At 42.0% G+C, this 14,577-nt stretch overlaps 1 protein-coding gene across 4 annotated transcripts in view; it reads left to right on the top strand.

Annotated features, from left to right (window-relative positions):
* The first annotated feature begins 2,139 nt into the window (after positions 1-2,139).
* Positions 2,140-14,577, top strand: part of CMTM8 (CKLF like MARVEL transmembrane domain containing 8) — a 30,231-nt gene continuing 17,793 nt past the window's right edge. For 2 of the 4 annotated variants that reach the window (XM_089532886.1, XM_089532885.1), the window contains exon 1: positions 2,140-2,530. In XM_089532886.1, the coding sequence (XP_089389012.1) occupies positions 2,312-2,530 (219 nt within the window). In that variant the 5' untranslated portion in view covers positions 2,140-2,311. The remainder of the gene's footprint in view (positions 2,531-14,577) is intronic. The other 2 variants (XR_016281928.1, XM_089532884.1) reach the window with 1 other exon arrangement.

The following is a 14,577-nucleotide window of genomic DNA, read 5'->3' as shown; positions in this document are numbered from 1 at the left end:
GGTTTACCCTGGGCAAGTCACACTCTCTCAACCTCAGAGGAATGCAGTAGCAAACCCACACTGAACAAACCTTGCCAAGAAAACCTCATGGCAGGTTTGCCTTAGGGTCACCATAACTCAGAAATGACCTGATGGCACACAAGTACAAAAACTACAATTTGTACCCAGCTTTTAAAAAGGCATTTAACATCAAAGTAGCACATACCCAACCCAAAACTTAAGATAAAGACGACAAGGCTGTCCACGCTTCTCTGGGTATTAATTCTATTGAACTTAGCTGGGCTTACTTTTGAGTAGACACAAACAGTGCCAGTAAATCAAGCAAAACAAGGGGAACATTGTACTGAAAAGCAGCTGCATACCATTTTAAGGCTATCTCCAGTAACAGCCGTTCTCCTTAGGCACCTTGTTCTTCTCACTCAACACTCCACATACCAAACTCCCGCCCTGCATGTACATTGTACATCTGAAAGACCCCTCAGGCACTCTTACTCTGGTCATTTTTCTTGTTGTTGTTCACTTAAAATACTGAGGTGACTATAAGAGGCTTGTGCTCAGCCCCCTCCCTGTATAATTTAATTTTAAGTAATCCCAGCTACTTTTACTCCTAGTTACTCCTAGTTATTCCCAACCTAGGATTGCAACATTCCCTATGCAGACCGTTAGCCAGCATGGTGTAGTAGTGGTTTCAGCACTGGAGAACAGGGTTCAAATCCCTGCTAGGCCATTGATACCCACTGGGTGACCCTGGGCAAGTCACACTCTCTCAGTCTCAGAAGATGGCAAGGGCAAACTTTGAGGAAAACCTGCCAAGAATACCCCATGATTGGTTCACCTTAGGATGGTCATAGGTTGCAAATGAATTGAAGGCACACAACAAAAGACTGCAACCTTAAAGTACTTGGAAAATGCAAAGACCAGTAGTAAGTAGTTGAGGACAAATGTTTTCCAATCAGGGGGTGGGAAATAAAACTGAGGGGAAAGAGGAGCAAATTCCCAAAGTGAAGTCAAAGGCGTTTATGGCCGACATCCATAGTTTTTGGGGAGGCTGTCGGGCTAGCCCAAAAAATCCACAAAAAAATCCCAAATTTTGCTACTTCAGAGCAAAGTCCAGGGTGAACAGCTGCCCTCTTTTTCTAATATGTTTTCAACCTTCTGTCCAGGAGGAATTCCAAAATGTCCTCCATTTTGAGCATGACGAAGAAGGTGTAGTGGTTTGAGTGTTGGACTATAACTCTGGAGATCAGGCTTCAATACCCAGCTTTGCCATGAAATCCACTGGGTGACCCTGGTCAAGTCACACTCTCTCAGACTCAGAGAATGGCCACGGCAAACCCCCTCAGAGCATCTCTTGTCAAGGAAACCCCACAATAGGGTTGTCTTAGGGTTGGAAATGACTTGAAGGCATACAATGCATGTCCAAGAAGCATGGACTCATATTTCTAAGAGTGTTTCTAGCTTTTATTTGGTCATGTCCTCCATTTTTCTTGAATGTGCATTGATTTCCAAACTCTGGTACCCCCACCACCACCGATATCCTCCCATACCACACTTTACAATAATGGTTTTTGTACTGGTTATAATAATACATCATTTCCACCCAAAAGGCAGATGTCTGAGGTACGGCAGTGCCACTTCTACTTAGGGTGTCACCTGGTGTGGTCCACACCTCCTTAGTTCACACTGTTCACCCTTGTCTCTTCAGCATTTTAAAAGGCCATAGGGTGATTGCCACAGGCCATTTCTTTCCAATGGCAAATGTTTGAGGCTGAGTGGTGTCACCTCCCCTTCGGGTGTCACCCAGTGTGGTCTGCACCCCCTTAGTTCACAGTGTTCCCCCCATTTCTTTAGCATTTTCAAGGGCTACAGGGGGATGCCACAGCCCATTTCTGCCCAAAGGTAGTGTTTAAGGCACAGTGGCATCAGCCCTGTTTAGGGTGCCACCTGGTGCCTTCCACACCCCATCTCTTCAGGGTTTTAAAGGGTGAATGCAAGTGCGATGCTGGTGACTCCCCCTGGAGCCTCAGCCCCTTCTGTCCTGTCTGTGGGGCCTGGGGGGGGGCGGCCCTTTCCCCTTCTTCTTCTTCTTCCCTGCCGGGGCCAGCCCCCAGGCGCCGTCGGGGCTGCTGCCAGACAAAAGCGCTGCTTCCCGCCTTGAGCCGGCCATTCCTCAAAGAGGAGCCTTGCGCGCAACGAGGAGGAAGAGGAGGAGGAGGAGGAGGCGGCGTCCTTAGGGGCTCCTGCAGCTGCTGCAGTGGAGGACTAGTCCTGGAGCCCTTTGGCCCCGTGGCCTGGGCAGCTGGGGCTGAGGATGGAGCATCCGGGCCCCCAGAGCCTCCACCACCCCCAGCAGCCCCAGCCCCATCCTCCTCCTGCTCCCCGGGGCCCCGAGGATCGCCCCCGCTCTCCCACGGTGACCACCACCGCCTCCTCCTCCTTCACGGCCAACTTCTCCTCCACCTCCAGCACCCTCGCCTACGACAAGGACTTCCTCAGGACCCTCCCCGGGCTCCTCATGCTGGCAGAGATTGTGAGTAGCTTCTTTTTGATCCCCAGCGTCCGCACAGCAGGAGCCACTCGCTTCCAAACCGCTTTAACTCTTTTCTGGCTCAAGGAGAGGGAGGAGGGAGCACTTGGCTGTGGCTCCAGACAGAGCAAGGGGGGCAAAGCTTGCCTTCATCTTCCTCCTCTTCTCCACCTCAAGGGAGGACGAGGCACTTAAAAAGGAGGACATTTCAAGGGGGAATAATAATAATAATAATAATAACAACAACAGCGCAAGACCTGACTGAGTACTGTAAAAGCTTAAAACACCCCTAAAAGTATCTGGCTGCATCCACACTGGAAAGATAACCCGGTTTGGCACCGCTTTAAATGCGTCTTGGCTCAAGGCTACGGAATTCTGGGAGTTGGAGTTTGTTGTGGGGCTGTGGCCCCACAACAAACTCCAACTCCCAGAATTCCATAGCCTTGAGCCAAGACGCATTTAAAGCGGTGCCAAACCGGGCTATTTCTCCAGCCCTGCTCCATTCTGGGGCCACCACAAACTTCAATTCCCAGAATGCCATAGCAGTTCCCAAAATGCCATAGCCTTGAGCCAGAAAGAGTTAAAGCAGTGCCAAACCGGGTTATTTCTCCAGTGTGGATGCAGTCAGATACTTCTCGGGGTTGAAGCTTTTACTCAGTCCTGTATTATTATTATTATTATTATTATTATTATTATTATTATTGGGCAGTCAAACTGGGGTTATTCCTGCAGTGTGGATGCAGCCATGGTGTAGTAGGGAAAGGGGTTTTTCTACTGGTACTCTTATACTGCAACTCCCCTCTGTCCTACCAGTGTTGAGGGATGATGGGATCTGCAGTTCACAACAGCCATAGGGAGGACCACACCTCAGTATCAAAGGGGTTAAGAAACTGAGGAGGATAGTGTGGCACAATGGTTTGAGTGTTGGACTCTGGAGGCTGGGGTTTAAGTCCTAGCTTGGGCAAGTCACACTCTCTCGGCCTCAAGGGAAGGCAGTGGCAAACCTCCTCTGAACAAATCTTGCCAAGAAAACGCCTCAGGGTTACCATAAGTCGGAAAGGACCTGAAGTCACATGATACATACATTGGGCAGTGACCAGGGAGAGTTGAGGGCTGCTATTCTCTCTGAGCCTGGCATGCCTGATATGTGTCACTTGCAGTAATTACCTGAAGGAAAAGAAGAACTGTGCTCTGTACATGCTCAGATGCTGCCTTGTGCTCCAAAAGGATCAAGACTGTCCCTTATGAATGGATCCTGGTCCTGAGCCTTGATACAAACCAAGCCCCTGTTTAGGCATAATTAAAAAGAAGAAGAAGAAGCCAACTGAAAGCTTTTGCTACAACTTCTTTCACTCAGTTAATCTCAATGATGCTACAAGATCCTTTTGCACACCAAGATGCAACGTGTAACACTTGTTTGAAGATGCGATAAGGGCTTAGAATATTTCACATATTGTGTTGCTCAGTTCCAGCAAAAGTTAGAAAGTGCTTAGAGGTACTTTTAAGACAAATAATTTTATATTGTGGCATAAATGTTCATGGGCCAGTGTCCAGGTATTGGTTTGTTTCCCTGGGCTGCACCTTATAGCCAAGGTGGACAGTTGCATTGTTTTAGATGCATCGGTCTACAAGTCCCATCTGCTTTATCAAGCCTTGTCAGTGGATTATGAGAAATGCAGTCCAAAAACAGCTGGAGGGGCCATCGTTACCCATCCCTGCTCTACTGCAAAGGTGTTTTTGCATGGTAACATGTAGTAGCTGGTAAGTAATATGTAGTTCTTGTTGTTTTGTGCTTTGAAGTTGTTTCCGACTTCAGGCAATCCTATAAAATGGTTTTCTGAGGCTGAGAGTGTGTGGCTCATCAAAGTGACTCAGTGGCGCAGTGAGGACTCAAACCCTGATCTACAGAGTCATGGTCCAATGCTCAAACCACTACACTACTTTCTTTCTGTGATATGTACACCGGAGAAGGAAGGAAATAAGGAAAATGTGAAAGCTTTTATAGGGGTGTTCCCACATTTTCTTTTCAAAGATGTGAAAGGCTTGGTTTCCTTTTGAGAAGGGCTGTTTCCTCCTTTCCCTCTCCTCATCCCAGTTTCTGCTGCATTTGTTTCTCCATGGCCATCCTTACAAGCATCACCTCCTTCCTTTTGTAGGAGCAGCAGACCTTTTGGGGAGGGACAGAGGATTTGGACAAAGAAGAACATGTCCTGGTAACCGTAGGGTGGGTTCATTTCCTAATCCTAATGCAAGCCTTAAAGAAGCTTTATCCTGGGCCTGACTTCAGTAGTTCTGCTGAAACAAAAAGGGAGTCAAGTGAATGGTGGTGTTGGATGAACTGATGATTGCTGTGGATAATGGATCACCAGAGGCTACTTCGAAATCCTGGTGTCAGGTGAATGCTGAGTAACTAAAGTAAAGGGACTCCTGTACAATCATGGCAGACTTTATCCCCTGTAAACACCTTTGTTCCGGTAGCCACAATCTCATTCTCTTAAGCTTTTGGTAGTGAAGAGGAAGAAAGCTGCCCAGGAATGCGCCTATCAGCCAGGAATCCACTCCAAGAATGTTTGCTGGGAGAGAACAGCTGGGAAGAGAGATAGGAGTGCGGAAGTGTTCTGAATAATTTGTTATCAGGGGTGTGTAGTATCATCTGGCAAGTTGAGCGTAAACTACTTGTGTCACAGCAGGCATGTGTGTTACTCACCTATCTTATTTTATTATATTTATTAAATGACGCAATATCCTACCGTTGCATCCTTCGCAGCAATTGACTAAGACTGCTTTAAATTATTTAAATTACTAATTACAATTTAAAAATGGGGAGGGGATCCAAACTTCAGGGGGGACTGGACTCAGAAATCAAGTGTATCATACTTGAATATTTATTTCTTATAATAGAATTGTATGATTTGTCCCCTTACTTTAAAAAAACACACACACACATTAGCATCAACACAAACAATACAAGATTTAAATAGGTTACCTTTTGGACTACAACTGCCAACATCTTCTATACAACATGACCAAAGGACATGCGAGTTGAAAGCTGTTGTCCCCAAAAGTAACTTTTTCAAACGTTGGTGATTATATATAGGAGGACATGTTCCCTGTATATTGTGTGGAGGAAGAATTACCAGTTTCCCAAAGCAAGAAATTCCAAGTCCTCACCTGTACCTACTAACTAAAATGAAGTAGAACTTTTGGAGATGACCTGAATGGAGAGGTAGGATGGTCCCTTTGAAAATCCTGAGTCTAAACCAGGTAGAAGTAATCAGGTAATAACAAACACCTTGTACTGGAATAATAAATTACCCCCAAACAGATAGAGGGTACAGGTTGCGTATGCCTTCCCTGAAATACTTGGGACCAGAGTTGTTTGGGATTTAGATTTTTTTCCCAGATTTTGGAATATTTGCATAATTGTGAGCCAGCATGGTATAGTGGTTTGAGTGTTGAAGTACAACAGAAATGACTTGAAGGCACACAACACACATAAAGTAAGGTGTCTTGGAGGTGGGACTCAAGTTTAAACACAGAATTCATTTATGTTTCATATACACCTTAGACAAATAGCCTGAAGGTAATTTTATACACAATATTTTAAATAATTTTGTGCATAAAACCAAGTTGGTGTTACATTGAACCATCAGAAAGCAAAGTTGTCACTGTCTCAGCCACCCATGTGGAAAATTTTGGATGTTGGGAGTATTTCAGATTTCCAGATAATGGATACTCAACCTGTGCAGTCAGTCCTCCCCAACTGCAGGCTTGCCGTCCGTGGATTGGAGCATCCATGGATGGCCCTGCCCCATTCTCCCCAATGTCGGCATGTGTACACTGCTGTGCAAATGTGGCCATGCACACAGCACACCACCCTTTAAAACAACAGTACTTGAGGTCCTGCATTTTTTGTCCTCCGTGCAGGGCAGAACAGAACCCCCATGGATACAAAGGGCCAACTAGTATAAAAATTACTATGACTGTTTTGAGGGTGTGGGATCATTAGTGACTTTTATGATTAAATTTACAGAAGAGTTGCCTTGTTATTAACCAATTTAAGTAGTCTAGATTTCATATTGTGAAACCTCAGTGTTGAGAGCCTCTTGGGTGTTCTGAATGTGATAGGGACAGTTTCTCTTGAATGTAAGTTAGCTGATAATTTAATCAAAACTACTTGCTCATTGCTGAATAGTATAATATATTGCAAAACATTTTAAAATATTTTTTCCAGATATAATCTTGTTCAATGTGCATTAATACTGTGGGTGGCCCAGGTATGAGAGATGGATTCATACTGATGTTAGCTGCGTGCTGGCAAGTTCAGTTGCAGATGTCTCTTACTATTAGAAGGAAAGCCAGTGTATTATCATCCAAAGTCAAGGGTGAGGAATGTTTGGCTCTCCACATGTGGGATTAAAACTCCCATTGTACCATATAATTGGCCAAGCTAGATGGAGCTGACAGGAGTTAGAGTCCAACAACATTTGGGTTCCCATCTTGTTACGAAGTGGCTTTGTGAGATGTGATCCCCTCATGCAGTATATGTCATATGAAAGGGAGAATGGAACCACACTTATTATTCACCTTTAGATATTAATGTACAAATTTCAGCTTCTCCAGCAGTGGGTTCTGCCTGGTCTAAATTCTGAATTACAAGGGAAGCCTGCATACATTGAGTGAGCTCCTTTTTTTCAGATAGCCCATAGATACAGCACTTGGATAGTGGTGGATGGGACTGAGATGGTAATGTGAATGCATCCCTGGATCTTCTCTAGATGATAAAGGGCCGAAACAGACAGCCCGGTAAAGCTGGTTTATGGCCGGCTTGGGAGTATGGCATTTTCACACACCACACCCCTGAAGCCACGCTGACAATTACACACTGTCCAGCTTCCGGGCAACTTGGGAGCATGGCATTTGGATACCACTAGCAAAGGAGCGGCTTTTTTCTGCCCCAAATAGGAGTGGACTGGCAGAAGCTGGCCAGATGGGGGCTGTGGCGTGCAGTTGCTGCAGCCCCCATCTGACTTTCTCCAGGGCTGCATCAAGCCTCCCCTTTAGGGCCTTCTGTTTCAGCCCAGTTATATTATGAGGATAGCATACCTGGATAGGGCTTCTAGTAGCTTTGATGTAGTCTGAAATTAAATGCCATCTTTTAAGTTTCTTCATTATCAAATGTGTCATAAGTATAATTTGGATTTGTTATCCACAGATTCAAGCATTCACAGCTTGAAAATATTCCTCCAAAATATAAATTCCAAAATTGATTTTGCCATGTTATATAAGGGACAACATTTTCCTGTGCCAATTTATTTCATGGGATTTCAGTATCCATGGATTTTGGTATCCACGGAATGTCCTGGAACCAAACCCCAGTGGGCCCACTGTATAACTTTTTGGGATTAAAATCCTCAGAACTCCCCAGCCAGAATGACTGATGGGCTTCTGTGAATTGTAATGCAGTGTGTTTCTTGATTGTTTGGCTGATGGATTTTTGGGAGTTGCTATCCAAAAAAGTAACTATGAGAAAGTTGATATCTGTGCAACTTGCATGATTGCCCGTCCTCAGAGACCTAATCCTCTTTGTGTCAGGTTCATGTAATATTGGTGTAACCTAATTTTCTTACTGCTGATCATTTTTCTGCTGCACTTCAAATGTATGTGGAATGCTACAGTGGGTAACTTTGTTTATCATTGTACCAAAGTCTAGAGTGAAGCTGTTAGAAACTGTGGTTTTATTCTATATAATGATCGTTGATCCTAGAGACTGAAACCTAGCATCTTTTGTATGGCAATACTGTAGGCAGAACCTTAGCTTCTGCTTTAATATGCCTTGTTTACCACCTGTTTGGAACAAGAACTGCTTTAAAACCCCAGTATCATTTTACCCTTTTATCTAGAATATTTGCAGTGAGCTCCTACAGGTTATTACATGGGAACTCCATGTAATTGTAAAGACCTGCCCACATAGATCAGCTTGTAACTCTACCAATGCCCCCCTCCCTTCCTCTGGCCTTTGTTGAGCAGGTTATTTACACATTCAGGGGCCTAGGCTCAAAAGCCTGTTGTGTAGAATTATAAAGAAGTCGGTCTCTTCTGTAACACTCATTAGCCGTCACACCTTCACTGTAGTGTTCTGCCAAAGTTCTTGCAATTTATTAGAGACCATGGGATGCTTTTTGTTGATGCTAAATGCACAAACACACACATTTCTGTCAGCTAAGTACATAACATAGAAATATTTTCAGTGGGAGAAACTACTATTCTCCCCACGCACATTTTTTTGTGTGGTAATTATCCATAAACTAGTTAAATCAGATAAGCACAAAGCTAAAATCTTTGGCAGAAATCCAATTACTAGCTCTACCTAGACCAGGTCCACCGAATCAGCAGCATTATACTACTGGAAAAGAGATTCCACCTCAACATAGGAAGAACTTCCTGACAAGAAGAACTACTTAACATTGGAATATGCTGCCTCCGAGTATGATGGAGTCTCTTCCTTTGGATATTTTTAAACAGAGTTTGGATGCCCATCTTTCAGGGGTGCTTTAATTGTGTATTCCTGCATGGCAGCAGGTTGGACTGGATGGCCCTTAAGGTTTCTTCCAGCTCTGTAATTCTATTATTCTATTGATTTAGCATTCAAAATTCAATTCGTCTACCTTAAGTTGGAACTAGAAATTGATATAGCCCTTTGCCACTCATTCAAAATATTTCTACTACAAACCATTCTACAAGGTGTCACTTCTGGTTTTTGTTGTGGGAGTTGTCTACACCAGTGTGAAACCCTGTACTCACCCCATAGCAGCAGCACAGTTTCACAGTCCATAGTTATGCCAGTAATGCCACACTCAACTTGGTGAGATCAGAGCAACCCAGAAGAAAAGAGTGGTTATATGGCAACTACATGTCCTACATTGCCAAATATTTCTGGTCATACAATTTTGTCCTCGCCACTAATATGTATTTTCCCAGTAGAGACCAGGATTCAATTCCCCACTCAATCATGAAAGTCCACTGGGTGACCCTAGCCAAACCACATCCTTTCAGCCTCAAATGAAGGCAGTGACAAACCTCCTCTGAGTAAATCTTGCCGAGAAAACTCTGTGATAGTGTCATTGCAAGTCTCAGTCAACTTGAAGACACATAACTAATTATGTATAGAATTAAACAGTAAAGCCTATTAAAATCTCTACAATATATGAGGGATCATATTTCTAAATGGTGAGAATATTTTGAAATCAGCATAATCGAATATTTTAGCACATTTTAGCACATTAATTTTATTATTTGAATATCTGGCCCACCTTTCTATATCAAACACCTGGATTGCCTAATTACAATAAAGCCCAAAATAAACCTACAGTAAGAATGTGCATCATAAAATAAAATAAAAACAAATACTATTTAAGTAGCCCAGTAGGTTAATACCAGAAAAAGGCATTCAAAGAGGCCTCCTTTTGGAAGGGAGTCCTGGAGTTGTTATATCCACAGACAGAGAAAGCTCTCCACATCTCTGCCAAATTCATCTTTAGAATATTTAAACTCAGTGCTTTACCACTCCTAGTTTCTCAGATTTGTTTTGCTCTTGCTTGATAAGGTGCGATTGAACTTTTCCTTTGTCTTGTGGGGAAAGCATAGAGTGATCTGGCATCAGTAGTGATGGGGAGGAGCTCATGAGTATTGAACCACTCTGAAAAACATTGCTCTGAAAACTAGTTGCCATTTGGAAAGTTTGGAACTTTTAAAAACATATCTACGCATTGCTTATTCTAGCAAAACACAGGCGAGCACTCAATCTGCTTAGTAATGGATTGCTAATTTATAGAACACCATTTTTCTTTACACATGGTAAAGTGTGATTATGGGGCCTAGTAAAGTCATCAGCCTAAGACTATACCAAATTCTCCCATGCCAAAAAAGGGGGGAAATCATCTATAAATTAAAATCACCAATTGCCCCTCGGGGTGTCTGCATGTCCTCGTCTAGATGTCTGTCTTAATAGCCTTAATAGCCTTAAAAAAAAAAGTTCTGTTGTTGCATTTCCTAACATCAACCTATCTGTTCTTCCTGCTTAGGCAAAATCCACAATTTAATCACTTCGGAAAATTCAACATAGCTCCAGTTTTGCCTAGATTATTTCTTTTCTTTAGCCCTTCCAATCCCTTCCATCTATGATGTGATGATAGGGGTTAAGGTAGGACTCGGCAGGTGGTAGAGGTTAAGGTAAGACTGGTGAAAAGACATTATGTAAATATAACAAATGCCTTCTTCCATACAATCTGCCCTGCACACTTAAGTCTTCTGGGAAAAATCTACTGCAGCCAGCAAAAACTAAAATGACTGCAGTTAGCCAGAGGGCCTACTCTTCTGCCACTTCCAAGTTATGGAATGGCCTGCCAGAGGAGACCCGTCATATTATCAATTTTGACATTCTTAGTCCACCATAGATTTCAGTGGTCTATGAATGGAAAGTAAAGTTTTGCAGCTAAGTGCATAATGTTCTGAGAACCAGAATTAAGAGTGATTCTGTACATATTCTAAATGAATCAGATGCTTTAAATCAGTGTGACTTGTATTTTATTCCCATCTCTCTCCAGTAAGCATGTATAGGATGGCAGCTGTAAAAAGGATTGTTCACACTTCAAGTCTCCGTAAAGGGTACCGTAACTAAAATTCTAGCAAATGTCAGGTATGCTGAACGAGAATCCATTCTTGGATACCCATGACTGATACCATAGAGACAGAAAGCAGAAACAAATGAACAATTGTTCTTAGTACATTTTGTGTCAAACTGTGAGGGAGCACCTGCATTTGTTTGTTTTTCCCCAAAGCACTCTATTGAACAATCAGTATCATATGACTGTAAATGACTAGTTTAATTATTGGAGAATGCATAGTCTCAAAATAGATTTCTAAAGGTAACTCTTGTTTCCTTAATCAAGAGAATCATGTAGCTGCTGTACTACATTCAGGAGTCTTGCAATTCTTCTCCTTTGATAGGCCTCTGAGAAAAAAGACTTTGGATATATCTCTGTAGGACTAGCTGGTCATTTTGACCAAAGTTTGAATTCACCTATCTGTTTACACTAATAACTATGCAGGTCTTAAAGTGGACATGTTTATGATAGGTTTGCAGCCTAGATTGTGCAAATCTTAAGCAATGAGATGATTGTTTCAGGTAGGCTATAGTTCATTTCTAGCCATAAGAAGCTTCAAGGCAGTACATAACAACAGAAACACAGTTCTGTTACTATTAAAATAAACCACTATAAAATCAAAGAATACAGTCCACCCTTGTGGGGGATCCGTTCTGGACACACACACACACACACACACACACACACCGCGTAAGGCAAATTTCACCTATGTTGGAGTCCCATTTATTAGGAATGGTGGTGTGCACCTGTGGCGCATGCGCCAGTTTGTCCCTCACCACTCACCATCCACATAAGCTTGAAGCGGACTGTATAAATGCAGCTATCAGCACAGGTGGCATACAGTTAAAACTTATTAAATGATTAGCAAAAAAGGAAGAAGTCCTAGCTGAACACTAACAACCATCAAAGGAAAGAAAAGTTGGCCCACCCTTGAAAGTGAGTTCCACAGGTATACAGTGTTGCTACTGAGAGGGCCTATCTTGTGTTACTTCCAACTGTATCACCATCCTTATGGACAGAACAGGATGACCATATGATGACCATATAACTAAAGAGCTGGTTCATCTGAGAAAAGGTGATTCTTCAACTATCCTGATCCAAAGCCATTTAAGGTTTTAGAAGGAACAAACAGCATCTCCCATTCTCATGTGGCTGCTTGCCAGGGCTGTCCCCACAATCCCATGTAGTGAGGTGGCTATCTCAGGCAACAGAGGACTTTATCACACTAGGGGGCAAATAGGATTTAAATGAGAGAAAACCAGGAAATGTCATGTGATAAACATCAGGACAACAAACAAACAGTGAAGAAAAGGAAGCAAGTAGAGGCTGCAGCAGTTTGCTTTTGTCTGAGACTAAGAAGAAGGGAAAGTTTTTATTCCTCCCCTTTCTCCCCACTACTGAGTTAAATCAGTGCAGAATACTTTTGCACCTCTCACTCAGGTGCTCAACAGATCACCCTGAAAGGGCGGGCTGGAGCTTCTTGTTTTTGCTCCTGAGGGAGACCACAGCAACCAAACCATGCGGCCTCCCTCCGCTGCAAAAAGAACATGCTGAAAGTGGGTTCTTTGTGTGGTGCGCAGCCACACAATAGTGGAATGGTGGAGGATTAATCAGGATTGGTTCTGCCAAATTGGGACAGTGAGAGGGCACAAGTTTATAATGATTGTAATTTTTTTTTTCTGTCAAGAAATGAGTGGTGAACAGGCACCAAAATAATGATTGGCTTAAAGTAGTGTACACCTTGATTTGGTGGAGGGAGAGGCAAACTAGTTGCTGTTCTACCTCAGGCAGTAAAATGTCTTGGCCCAGCTCTCTTGATTGCTAGTACCTATTTGTTATCCACTCCCCCACCCTGCAGTCAAACACCAATTAATTGCAAGAATATGCCTTAGTAATTTGTCACACCACCAGCAGAAAGTGCAGATTAATTAGGTGGTATTACTGAATAAATACTGCAGATTAAAGCAATGTTAGCTTCTGATCAGGCAGTTACCTCTGTGGAACAGTGTATGGAATGGCAGTTTACTGTCATGCATACATTGCAAATTAACAGAGTATGATACTGAGATAACTGTTGTTGTGTGCCTTCAAAATATTTTCAACTATGGCAATGATCCTAAGGCAACACAATTCTTGGATTTCTGGGACTAAATATGTGTGACTCGTTCAAGCTTACCAGTGGGTTTGCATCGGCAAGCAGGGAGTCAAATTCTGGTCTCCAGAGTCACAGTCGTACACTCAAATCACAGCTCCACACTGGGTCTCAAGATATTAGGCAAAAGATCATATTTAAAAAGCAGTTTTTAATTAGAAGAAGAATGTCTCTTTCCATTTTCATTTCATGTTATGTTTGATTTTGTGCACCAATTTAAGAGACTGCAACTTTCTTTGCTTGAAGCAAGGCATTGTACAAATCCTTCTCTCTGAAATTCAATTGCAATTATTTTTACAGACTTTTACACCATGGCAAAAGATAAAGTGGAACACATATTTCTATTGGAATAACTGTTGCAATGAAAATTTGCTTTGCAGGAAAAGAATATTTTAAAAATCAATTTTATTTTCAGAGCACATTGTTATAATTAAGAAATCAGATACTGTATCGGCAAAGAATACTGTATTTTTAAAATAAAAAAAATCAATGTTAGTATTTTCTTTTGCTTTAATTATTATCATTCACAAATTGTATGTAGCATTTTTACAACCCATACACTATCCAGAAACTATTAGATAGATAGATAGATAGATAGATAGATAGATAGATAGATAGAGATTATTGGAAGTTTTTTAAAAAGCTGGTGTTATAAGACCAGAATGATCAATTTTAATGAGTTGTAACCATGCACATCCTTTATAATTGCATATGACATTTCTGGTAAACATCCTTTTTTTACCTTTTGGGGGTTTCCCATGGTTGAAAACCTGAATAAGCATGAACAAACATTTGCAAATATATCTATTTTCATATACTGTAGCTGTATTTATAATTTGATCCAACAGCCCTACTTTTAGGCCACTAGTACTGTATGTACATTCCTTTCATATCACTATTTTTAAAATGTTACTAGGCTTAAAATAAAAAACCCATACAAACCAGCCTTTGATACCATGAATAAAATATTATATTAATTTTTGAATATTTGAAGCTTGTCTTCTTTATTTTAAAACTGTAAAATATGTAAGACATCTATAAAGCAGCCTGTATGATACCTTAGCAGGCATGTTGAGTATTTCCTTGTAGAACATGGTTACAGTAGAATATGAAAAAACGACGCAATGCTTTGTGCTAAACCAACTACAGTAGGGTTTTTTCTTTTTTCTTTCTTTTTTTCCCCCCTTTTGGTCCAGCAGAATAAGGTTTTCTGGGCAAATATTTGCAGAGCA

The sequence above is a fragment of the Sceloporus occidentalis genome, unplaced genomic scaffold, assembly GCF_023333645.1.
Source record: "Sceloporus occidentalis isolate IW3139 unplaced genomic scaffold, rSceOcc1.0.p SCAF_7, whole genome shotgun sequence".
Lineage (NCBI taxonomy): Eukaryota > Metazoa > Chordata > Lepidosauria > Squamata > Phrynosomatidae > Sceloporus > Sceloporus occidentalis.
Note: the sequence above shows the minus strand (reverse complement) of the source record. Positions and strands in the feature narration are given on the sequence as shown.